The sequence below is a fragment of the Bison bison genome, unplaced genomic scaffold, assembly GCF_000754665.1.
Source record: "Bison bison bison isolate TAMUID 2011002044 unplaced genomic scaffold, Bison_UMD1.0 scf7180017864328, whole genome shotgun sequence".
NCBI classification, from domain to species: Eukaryota; Metazoa; Chordata; class Mammalia; order Artiodactyla; family Bovidae; genus Bison; species Bison bison.
Genome location: NW_011494900.1, coordinates 1923339 through 1936165, shown reverse-complemented (window position 1 = coordinate 1936165; position 12827 = coordinate 1923339). Strand labels below are relative to the sequence as shown.

Here is a 12827-nt window from a genome sequence, read left to right as displayed (position 1 = left end):
CAGAAGGAATCAAAGTTCACTGCATATTTCTGATCATGGTACTTGAAATCATCTTACCTTGGCAAGGACGTCTTCTTGTTCAGTTTTGACCCCAAACCTTGGGATGCTTGAATTGGTCAAACTTGAGCTGTGCATCAACTTCTTGACCCCACTGATCTGAGACATTGGCCTTTTCTTTTTCTCCTTTTCCTTCTGAGTCGGAGAAGGAATTTCCACTTCATGTTGCTTATCTTAAAAATTTTAAAAATATTCTACACTTAGTATTAATTCTGCCTAGTTTTTTTTTTCTCCAAACATGCATAACTAGGCAGATTTTAATTGATCATTATACATTCTAGGAAATATTTCCAAGTAAAACTCCTCTTAAGGAAGTTGAGTATTTACAGTTTGATGTGGACTTAATTTGATACTCTGAAACACAAAATTAAGCAAATAAATTCTACTGCATAATAATTAACATCAAATAATTCAGTGACCACAACTTTGAAGGTCCTAATACTTAAAAAAAAAAAAAACAACTTATGATTGCTGACTTGGAAAAGGCAAAATACATTGGTTATTTCTACTGCTCATCAATTCCATTCCTGTCCAAAATTCACTTCCTGATGGGAAAGCTGCTTTTGCCAAGTAAGAACTCCAGTTTCAACACCTACTTTGAAATGGCAGAAACTTCGTGCGCAAACTGAAAACAGCAGTGTGTGAACCTAACGGGCCATTCTGCGGGAGCATACACAGTCTATCTGAAGGAGTCAGACTGTTTCTGCTACTTTACATTTTCTATAGGATAGTGATGTGGGGGATATATAATGTAACAAGGTTATATGGGGAGCACAGAGAATCTCCAATATTATCTGATAAGTAAATATCATATTCACAAGAGCTAATTGTTGTTTTCAACTAGGACATCAGATGGTATCAATACACTCATTCACTATTTCAAGGCAGTGCCTCCTTTAACTTTTCCTTACACAGAGCGTGTATCCAAGAAATGTCTGTTTAGTGAATGTGCTAATTAGCTATTACAGCAGTTTTGTTTTGAAAGTAAGTTCAGATCAAGGGTATGTTCAAGTTATTGGCTTGTTCTACCTGCATTTTCTTTCTGGATGGAGGATGGAGTGGTGGTGTCCCAGTGCACCATGCTCTCAGCTACCATCATCAGCAGGCTTTTCCTCAGCAATTGTGTTACATCTCTCTGCCTCCCCAGCCTACCAGGCATGATTCCCATTGGACTACAAACTCGTTGAGTTTAGGGACTATTTTTAACTGATTATTAAATACCTACTGTCCAGCAATGGCTGGCATTTAACAAGCATTTGTTGAATGCATGAATAGCTCTCTCTAAAAAATACATTTTTCAGTTGAGTACTTTGGAAAAATGGGAAATATACAACTTTAATTAAGGGAATCTCTAAAGTCTTGAATGAAACTAAAAGATAAAAAAGGTACTTTGTCACCTTAGGTTCTAAAACTTAGAGGCTCATTGATTTGATGACTGAAAACAAATGGAATTCCTAACTCTTATTGAGTTCCAAAACAAGTTTGTACCCCAATCTACCTCTAAAGACAACCAAACAATAAAAAAGAAAAAAATTAAATTGTTAGGCTCACCTAAGAATGTGTTTGATATATACTCTGACACTTGATTTCCAGACCGACTCATTTCAGAGAGATGGGTGAGCTCTCGATTAAGCATCCTTTTAAACTGAAAAAACAGAAAGATAAAATGAAATAACAGAAGAGGAAAGTTTAAGTGAAATAACATGAGCATATACTAAGATATGGAAAATATGCCAAAGAATCTTTAACACATCCTGACTCTTTAGGTCAGTGTTATCCAATAGAACTTTCTACAATGATGAAAAAATGCTATACTCTCCACTCTCCAGAGATTAGTGGCTAGGAGCCAATAGCTATATGTGGCTATCAAGCCCTTTAAATATGGTTAGTATAAAGGAGGAGCTGAATTCTAGATTTTATTTAATTTTAATGAATTTAAACTGCAAAGTCACATGAAGCTAGGGGCTACCATAAATGGACAGCACACATTTAGATATTCAAGGAGGACACTGGGGGGAGAATGCATAAAAATAGCATGAATTATTAGCATTTAGAGAAGAGAAAAAACTAATTTATAAACACACAAAAGGGTTGCCACACAATAAAACATGGTATGTTTTTTATCAATTAATTTATCATTAGCAGAAATGAATATGTATACTGATCAGAGATTAAAATGTAGTCTTTTCCCCAAAAGCAGAACTGAGCAGATTTGAGTACTCTACTAGACTATAGAGAAAACATTTGAACAGATAATACATAATGTTTCCTTTTTAAAGTTTTTTAAGTAGGGATTTACTGGTTTTCAGCATCCAAAGACTACCAATTCATCACCATAAGTCCCATAAATACAATTGAAAATAGACCTGTTCAGCTGAAACATCATTGCTTCACAGTTTATTTTACTGGTTCCCTGGTGCCTATTTTATCCAAAGAAACATATCTACCACCTGGAATTTATCTATCACCAGCACATGGCATTATCAAAACCTGAATTCTCAACGATGTTACGCTTTCCTAGCCATTATTGCTTCTCAATGTATCTTCCTTTGACTTCCCAAATAACTCAAATAGACCTTTTAATATACCTTAATATTTCTTTTAATGTACTAAACAATATATATTTTTTCTATATAGAGCAAAAACTAAATACTTGATCACAAAAAAGCCTTTAAAATTGTGAATTTCATCATAAATCCTCAATTAACGCTGGGGTAAAGAGAGTAGTGAATCATCATTTAGTAATGTCTGAAATGCATTTTTAACTCAGTATTTAGTTTATTAGAATTTAAAAAAAATTTTGGCTCTGCACAATTCATCCCAAGGTGTTATATAAACTCAAGATAATTTTGCAAATCACTTCCAGAGTTAATCTTATTGATCATCTAAATTAGGTATCAGAATTGATCACTGTAAAGTACTGAGATCAATAAAAAATTTCAGTATACTGTTGGATATAAGAAATGCATATTAGCATTTTCCTGCAGTCAAAATTGAAGAACCGGCTATAACCAACAGAGATACCTCTGGTTGTTAATTTACAGACTGACGATGCTCATTCTCAAACTCAGAAACACAAAGTTCACTTCTGTTGTGTATTTTTTTTTATAACTTGCTCTGATTAAAAAATGCATGTAGAACTCATGTATATCCTCACTGTCTCACTGCTAATAACTGTATATAATTAGCTATGCCTTTTTCCTTTGTGTATATTTGTTGAAACATAGTTGACAATATCCTGGGTTTTTGGTATACAACATAGTGATTTGGTATTTTAATATTAATAGATTCTGTACCAAACAAAGTTATTATAATATCATTGGTTATATTCTGTGCTGTATATTATATTTTGCAATGTGTGTATATTTACACGTGTGTGTGCACGCGCACGCGCACACACACACACACACACACACACACACACACACACACACACAGTGGAATATTACTCAGCCATAAAAAAGGAGAATGGAATCTTGCCATTTGTGACAACTTGGATGGACCTGGAGGGTTGTATGGTAGTGAAACAAGTTAAAGACAAATACCGTACGTTATCACTTATATGCAGAATCAGAAAATGAATGAATAGAACAGAAACAGGCTCACAGATACATAAAAACCACTGGTTGCCAGACTTGGGGAATAATGGATGGGTAAAATAGAAGAAGGGGATTAAAAGGTGCAAACAACCAGTTATAAGATAAATGAGTCAACAAATGTATGTATATTTTATATTTTAAAATTGGCATGGTCACTGCTTTGTAGACTGCAAAATACCAATTTTAAAATAAACATACATTTTGCTTATTGTCACTGAGCATTATATATTATGATCCACTGGGGGAAAAAGTAAAATTTGGAACCTTTCAAGAAAGTTCATAAAGATAATACCAAGTGTTCAAAATATTTTCTGCCCATTTTTTATGCAGTTATATTTTCTTAAACAATTCACAGGCTATCATTTATGAGTGTGTAAGATCATTTAACTCACACTGGCACACAGTAGATGCTCAATATTATTTGAATTTTATCTCCTGGTTTCCTAGGCCTTTTATAGTGATAGTTTAATTTTATCATTGCAGGAATGGACAGAAGATCTAACTGTATTTAAACCAACATAAAATATATACCTAAATATCTAGCTCCCCTACCAATACCAAAAAATAATTTAGGGTATTATTCATATAGAAAATGGTCACTATATTAAAAAGCAGAGACACTACTTTGCCAACCAAGGTCAGATTAGTCAAAGCTATGGTTTTTCCAGTAGTCATGTATGAATGTGAGAGTTGGACCATAAAGAAAGCTGAGTGCCAGAGAATTGATGCTATTGAACTGTGATGTTGGAGAAGAGTCTTGAGAGTCCCTTGGACAGCAAGGAGATCCAACCAGTCAATGCTAAAGGAAATCAGTCCTGCATATTCATTGAAGGACTGATGCTGAAGTTGAAACTCTAATACTTTGGGGCCACCTGATGCAAAGGGCTGATTCATTAGAAAAGACCCTGATGCTGGGAAAGATGAAAGGCAGGAGGAGAAGGGGACAACAGAGGATGAGATGATTGGATGCCATCACCGACTCAATGGACATGAGTTTGAGCAAACTCTGGGAGATGGTAAAGGACAGGGAACCTTGGTGTGCTATAATCCATGGGGTTGCAAAGCAGGAGACCCAATTGAGCGGCTGAACAACAAAAAACCATGCCTAAGGGGCTTCCCAGGTGGTGATAGTGCTAAAGAACTGGCCTGTCAATGCACAAGATCCCTGGGTCAGGAAGATCCTAGAGGAGGGCATGACCACCCACTCCAGCATTCTTGCCTGGAGAATCCCATGGACAGAAGAGCCTGGTGGGTTACAGTTCACAGGGTCACAAAGAGTCGGACACAACTGAAGTGACTTAGAACTCAAGTACCATACATAAGGCCTAAAGGTATGTAAATATCTGTTTGATGAATGAAATTTTCTCCTGGAAAAAATCTACTTTTTAGGCAAAATATATTCAAAAGAGTCTGCTAAACCTCTAAAACATATATTTAATGAAATATCTCTTTGACCTGAAATTGTCCCTGCTATGAGATAGAAGTGGCCAGAGAGGACTGCCTGGTCATGACAAAATCCTTTCTTAAAAGTTAGGGGAATAAGTAAGATTTTCAGCCACTAGCCTAGCCATTCTACAGTCTGTTATACAGGAACCACTGTCCACCTGCCTTCCATGCATTTATTTGAATGTAACTAAAAAAACGTTGCAGCCTTGGTGGGGGGCAGTTGGTGCCACTCAAACAGTCAGATAGGAACCCAGTTTTTCTACAGAACTACTTTCTAACATGTAAGCAATTTGGTATAAGGAATACATTGCCATATGCCCAAGAAGAAAAACTGCATGGTATCTGCAGATATGCCACGCAAATTACTGTATTTAATTGGAAGAACATGAAAATGAAGTGTAATCTTCTTGGCAGTTTGATTATACAACTCATCAAAACAGCCAGTTGGTGCAAATAACTAAAGCAAAAAATTCCAGTGAAAGAATTCTGTTGTACAGACTGATAAATGACACGTTATATTCTGCTGATTATTTTTGCATCATATACATATATTCCCAGACTATCCTTTTCCCTTTGTTCAAAACCCCAAAGCATGGGTGGAGAAAAACCCTTCATTGCACACCTATCACCCTCCCAAGACTTGCGAGGTGCTCCAAGGAAGTCAACATTTCCTTTTAACATAATTAGGTAACACAATATTTTAAGCAGACCTCTTTCTTCCCAAAAGTATAGGAGATTTCCTAAAAACAATTTTCAGAGAGTCAATTAAATTATAGCACAAAGAACTTTTCTAAAAGGAATCAAAATTGTTTCTTTTTTTGTTTTTGCTACTGATATAAAACATATGGTCCAAGGGAAGCTAAATTAATAACCCCCAAAATTACCATCAGTGCTTCGTCAACTGGTAGTTCCTCTTACAATTTGGTTTTGGAGTGTATAGCTGGATGTGCTAACAGACAATAAACTAAATCACTCAACAATCATTTTTAAATCCAAGTGGAATTTCTCTCATTTTAAGATAACTACATACCAATTATTAACATAACTGTAAAACTGCCATGAGGGGGAAAATGATTAGAAAAGGTAATAAAATCTATTTTTCCTAGAATGCTTTCTAGGTTCTTTCTCAATTTATAGATTTAGAAGAGACAAAATATAGAACTGCTTTTCAAAAAGAACTGGTTGCAAAATGTAGAACAATTTAATTGAGCACTTAGATATCTCTAAAAGGACCTCTAAATATTTTAGACTGATGCATTATTCTGATTGTTTCTGATCTAAACAGTCTGAAATGATATGTAGAGTTATTGTTGCAACAAAGAATAAAGAGGAAGATCTCTAAGTGAATGCTTTCAAATCCTTTGTTCTCATTATGCATCAGAATGTCTGTATGCAGCAAATATAAAACATAAAGGAAAGGGAAAATGCAGTTGAACTGAATATTTAATATTGCTTTTTCAACTCCAGTTATCCAATTTATGTTTATTTAAGACTGTTAAGGAAACAAAACTAAATAATAAAAAAAAATTAAAGTATTCCCAAATTTAATCCCTGTACTTCCCCCTCATGCCAATGTGCTACTTAGTGCATTATATATCTTCTAGTATATAATTAAGACAGTGGTAAAGGTCAAACATTAAGTAAATGCTTGTTTTTCCCCACAACATTCTGCTAAAAATTATTTGAATATGCTGCACTGTGACACACTACAAGTTTGGTGGATGCCAGCATTAAAAGCTAAAATAAACACTGTATTAACCGCACAAAAACAAATCTTTCAAAATACATAATAAGACTAAATACATGTATATCTATCCTTCCTAAGTGTTTTTAGCAATATAATATTAAAAACATAAAGCTGCCAGCAAAATTTCTGCAAAAAGCATTAAAATTCTGTAGATTCTCGAAGGTATTATCCATAATTATAACATGACTGTGAAGCCCTTCAAAAAGTATCAAATATGAGCTGTATAGAAGCTAAGAAATTAATTCCAGAGAGACTGGGGAGGGGGATGCTTCTTTATTACTCTCTACACTTTTCTCTATTAAAAAAAAATTAAGCCAAGAAATGGCTAGCAAAATTCAAATAATGAAAATGACAAAATCTGGAATCAAGATTTTAAGGAAGGTGGAAAATCATGACTTTGGACAACTAAAACTGAAATAAGTTTTCTTAGAATGCAAGTAAATCTCACAGGAAAGAGGAAATTTTGCTTTAAAAAGAAACAAAGAAAATGAAAAATGTTTCAATCTGAAAGCCCTTAAAGTAATGGAAAAGGATTCTCTAAAAATGTGTATTTTGATTTGCTCAAACATTCAAGAATAAACTCCAGTTTCTGAAGTGATGTTTCATTTAGGACTGAAAAAGATTTTTCCACCTCAAGTCTATATTAAACAGACAGGATTGCCAGGTTAGCATTACCACAGGGCATGCAAGAAGCTTACCAAGCAGGAACATAACCTTATTAAATGCAGTGTACTAATTCATTTTTTGAGATTTAACAAATATAGCAGTATCATATAAATGTACATCTTTCAGTTTTACAAATAGATCAAGTGTTCATTTACATAAAATATCACCTAAAAATTAAATACTGTCAATTTTATTGTCATCTATATCCAAAGGTTGGAAGAAAAAAAAAAAAAAACCTCATCAGGTAAAAGTAGTACAGCTTTTTAGAAAGAGGCATAAACTAATTTTTATAGACTTTAAATGCTACATACTAATTAGAGCCCATGTACCAGTTATAATTTATCCCAATTATTTATCTCCAATGGAATTACCTTGACACTTAAAAAAACACTCAAATCTACACAAGATAAAACAGAAGAAATGCTGAAAATTAAAAAGCTATTTTAACATACAAATTACAACTAATAAAAGTTACACAATTTCTCCTTATCTTGACCACTAAAAACACACATGTCTTCTGTAGCTCATGTCTAAAGAAAAGATTGCTTAGAAAGCTTTACTCCATAGTAATTTATTAAAATTATTAGTTATGTAATCAGAGTAATCAGGAGTTTACAAAGGCTAAATAAATCTTACCTTTATGTAGCCCCAAGATACTGACAGTAAATAGTTTGCTTCAGGCATTTTTGATTGATTATATAGAGAGTAAGTTCTAAAATAAGTATATCTTCAAAACCTTGATACTTAGCAATCTCCACAAGCAGAGTATGCAGATTTTAAAAGATTTTTGGTAATTAAGTACACATAAGAAAGCCTCGCATTAGATCCCATCCAGTCGGTTTCCCATTGAATACATGCCATTTGTAAAACTCCAGAATGCAAAAGAATTCAACCACTATTCTGAATAAAGACAATTCGTGTGATAAAGAAACATCTAAAGATCTAAGGGTCTGCATCTTTCTCTCCCTGAGCTCCAGGGCTTAATGAATAATGTATGTCAAGATGCTTAGCTGCAAGAAAGAGTAGTTCTGTCAAAAGCTACCAAATAAGGAACTGCAGGGAAGCCAGAAAGAGTGACAAGAAACCCCTCCCATAAAACCCCAACTATGCACCAATCACATTGCGTTCCTGGGTCTATCAGGGCAGGGGGCGTGGACTAGGCCCAGGCTGCTCTGTGATTGGTTGGCAAGGGTGAACCTCTGGGGAGGAGGTTTTTCTCCTCACCTCTGGTAAACGCCATTTAATAATGGTATCCCTACAGCTCAGGCTGCCGCACGAAAAGATGAATGGGCTTTACTTCTCATTGTGATGAATAATCACCATAAAACTCTGCAGAATTCATAGTTCATTCTTAAATAAGAATTTCCAATCCTTTCAGAGTCATTTCTATGAATTTTAATATTCTCTGACTTGTCTTCAAAATAAAAGTTGCTCTAAAAAATTTAAATAAATAAAAGCTGCTCTAAAAATGGCAGACATTTTAATTGTCTCCCTCTGTCAAATCCAAAACAAGTGGTTTCCCTGGTGACACATATACAACTGAAGTTCTTCCTCAGTCCAACCTGATAGCATAGTGTAATTAGAAAATAGAATTAATGTCCAGAATTCATAAATGAAAGTGATGCACTTCTTCACCTGTGTGGCATTGCTATTCTTAGCTCCTTTTGTTTCAATTGTTATATGTGGTTGAGCTCCACAACCTTCCAAAATCTAAGGGTGGGGATGATTTATTATAAATTTGATTGGAAGGAGGGGTGGAAACCTGAAAGCCAATGCACTGTATATGGTTCAAGAATGCAGAGCTCTGTGGACAGATTTCAGGATCTATATTTTGATCAGAAGAGTATTTTTATGATTGTGTAAAGGTATAAGAGTGGCTGTTAAGAATACAGACTTGAGCTCAAAAGTAATCAGGTCTTTTACAAGAAGTAAATAAGAAATCTAAATTCCTTTGGGAAAAAATAATCTTTTCTATTTGGTTTGGGATAGCCTTGGATACGACTGAGCGACTTCACTTTCACTTTTCACTTTCATGCATTGGAGAAGGACATGGCAACCCACTCCAGTGTTCTTGCCTGGAGAATCCCAGGGACGGGGAAGCCTGATGGGCTGCCGTCTATGGGGTTGCACAGAGTCAGACACAACTGAAGCAACTTAGCAACAGCAGCAGCATTATTCAGTAACTTTTATATTAAAGAGGTCTTACGGATAAGAAATAAGGGGAAAGTAGGGCAACCCACTCCAGTATTCTTGCCTGGAAAATCCCAGCAACAGAGGAGCCTGGTGGGCTGCCGTCTGTGGGGTCGCACAGAGTCGGACACGACTGAAGTGACTTAGCAGCAGCAGCAGCTTTTGCTCTGTTTTAGCATGACGTCCTGTCCAGTCTACCTTTCCTCCATCTCAGTTTGTACCCACTTCTCTGTGTTTCTCTAACTTGTCGGTGTGGTGACTGCTCAGTCTTCCTACATCAGGTTTACCAGTCTCAGAAAGCACACCCTCATCAGAAACATGTCACCCCTGCCTCTTTGAACTTCTATTGGTCCTTTTGCTGCCAAAGTCTTCAGCTGCAGTTCCCACCCAATGTATTCATTCCCAAAGTCCCAAAATCTTCTACAAAAAACAATGTTAAACTCCCATGTTTCACTAAAACTGCTTCCAGAAGAATGCAAAGGTCCTCCTCTTGCACTGTTCTCTCATTCTCAACTTCTCTTTAGTGTTCAATAGTCTGATCACTCTCTCCCCTTTCTCACTCCCAGGACCTGCAGCTTTCGGATGAAGTTTTTCCTCCCACTTCTCTGACCTTTGTTGCCTTCAATTCATCTTCTAATCTAGGATACACACAAAGACTCTCTCCAGGGCAAACACTCTCTAATGACCTCTTCTAATGTGAAATTTAGGACCTTATTTACAAATAACTAAAGGATACTATTCCTGATGGAATGTCCTACCAGACACCTCAGACTTTTTCAAAATTGGTAGGTCCTTTTTCTATTCAAAGCAGCTCTTACTATGACTACTCCCACTTCACTCAGTGGGCCCATATTCCAGTGTCTCAAACTGAAATCTATGACTCTTGCTATTCAATAGGTATTTCATGTGAGTTGACCACTGTTAGATGTTTAATGTAATAATCCAACTGAATCCTTGAGTGACCCTGGTGTATTCCTGGTCTAGCACGTACCTTCCCTCCATACTGTTACAAAGTTCTGTCTTCGACAGCAGGGCTTTTTCACTTACCCTTGTTCCTTTCCATTCCCACTCTCATCATCTAAATCCAAAGGCTTTAATGGGTGAAAGAAGTGGAAAGGACTTTCAATATCATCCCTCCAAACATCCTAATATCCACATAAAGTAATACCTAAAGAGACAGTGCTTTTCCCAAGTTCACTCAAGTACTAAGAACAGACTCTGAGTTGAAATCCTTTAGTGCATAACCCACGAGGAAGACTCTCACTTCTGTGTCAGTTTCCTCATTTGTAAAATTGGTTACTGTGGTAACTGTCTCCAAAGATGCCTCCTGATGAGCCACACGACCCTACACTGAATCTGAGCTGGCTTGGGTAACCAACAAAGGATGATGCCTATCTGTGGAGCCTGTCACAGGAAGTCTGGCAGCTCTCACCTTGGTCTCCATGAATGTGCTCTTGGGATCTCTGAGCCACCTTGTAAGAAAGCGTGAGTATTCTGAGACTGCCATGTTAGGAGGAAGCCCATGCTAAGTTTATGGAAAGATTTCTGGGAGAGGGACCCAGAGAAAGAAATGGTGGTGGCTGGGGGAGGAGAAGATGGGAGGAGAGAAAGACAGAGAAAATGAGCGAGCACATAGGCATACTCAGCTATCTTCAGCCCTACCAGCCATGCCAGCCCCAAGCCAGACCTGAAAGTGAAGAATCTATCTTAGCCATCCAAGCAATTGTCCCTGTAGATGACTCCACCCTTCATCACCATCTGACTGCAAGCACATGACGGATTCTTACATGAGAATGTCGAGCCAAGCCCAACTAACCCATAAAACAATGCAAAATAATTTAAAAATAGATATTCTAAACCACAAAGTTTGAAGTGATAATGTTATAGCAATAAATAGCCAGGACAACTATTATGAGGATTAAATGAGGTGTTATATGCAAAGCTTAGGCTTCCCTGGTGGCTCAGATGGTAAAGAGTCTGCCTGCAGTACGGAAGACGTGGGTTCAATCCCTGGGTCAGGAAAATCCCCTGGAGAACAGAATGGCAACCCACTCCAGGGTTCTTGCTGGGAAAATCTCATGTACAGAGGAGCCTTGCCGGCTACAGTCCATGGGATTGCAACAGAGTTGGACATGACTGAGCTACTTCACTTTCACTTTATATGCAGAGCACTGAAAACATCTGATACATAGTGATAAAAAGATATTAGGCTATGATGATAACATCGATGATCATGATAAATTATTTCATTGCTGTGCCTATATTTTTTTAACTTTTTATGTTTTATTGGGGGTATAGCTCATTAACAATGTTGTGATAGTTTCAAGTGGACAGCGAAGGGACTCAGCCATACACATCAGTTCAGTTCAGTTTAGTCACACAGTCATGTCCGACTCTTTGCAACCCCATGGACTGCAGCACGCCACGCCTCCCTGTCCATCACCAAGTCCTGGAGCTTGCTCAAACTGATGTCTATAGAATTGGTGATGCCATCCAACCATCTCATCCTCTGTCATCCCCTTCTCCTCCAGCCTTCATCAGGGTCTTTTCCAATGAGTCAGTTCTTTCCATCAGGTAGCCAAAATATTTGAGTTTCAGCTTCAGCATCAGTCCTTCAATGAATATTCAGAACTGATTTCCTTTAGGATTGACTGCTTTGATCTCCTTGCAGTCCAAGAGACTCTCAAGAGTCTTATCCAACACCACACTTCGAAAGCATCAATTTTTCAGCGCTCAGCTTTCTTTATAGTCCAACTCTCACATCCAGACATGACTACTGGAAAAACCATAGCTTGGACTAGATGGACCTTTGCTAGCAAAGTAACATCTCTGCTTTTTTAATATGCTGTCTAGGCTGGCCACAGCTTTTCTTCCAAGGAGCAAGCATCTTTTAATTCCCTGGCTGCAGTCACCATCTGCAGTGATTTTGGAGTCCAAGAAAATAAAGTCTGACACTGTTTCCATTGTTTCCCCATATAGTTGCCATAAAATGATGGAACCCAATGCCATGATCTTCGTTTTTTGAATGCTGAGCTTTAAGCCAACTTTTTCACTCTCCTCTTTCACTTTCATCAAGAGGCTTTTTAGTTCCTCTTCACTTTCTGCCATAAGGGTGGTGTCAT

At 36.9% G+C, this 12827-nt stretch overlaps 1 protein-coding gene across 12 annotated transcripts in view; it reads right to left on the bottom strand.

Moving 5' to 3' along the window:
• The window catches only part of PDE4D (phosphodiesterase 4D, cAMP-specific), a 1610544-nt gene that overhangs the window by 16139 nt on the left and 1581578 nt on the right, over positions 1-12827 (bottom strand). For all 12 annotated transcript variants that reach the window (XM_010853473.1, XM_010853472.1, XM_010853471.1 and 9 more), the window contains 2 exons: positions 1609-1702; positions 58-230 (listed from right to left, as the gene is read on the bottom strand). In XM_010853473.1, coding sequence (XP_010851775.1) covers positions 58-230; positions 1609-1702 — 267 coding nt within the window. The remainder of the gene's footprint in view (positions 1-57; positions 231-1608; positions 1703-12827) is intronic.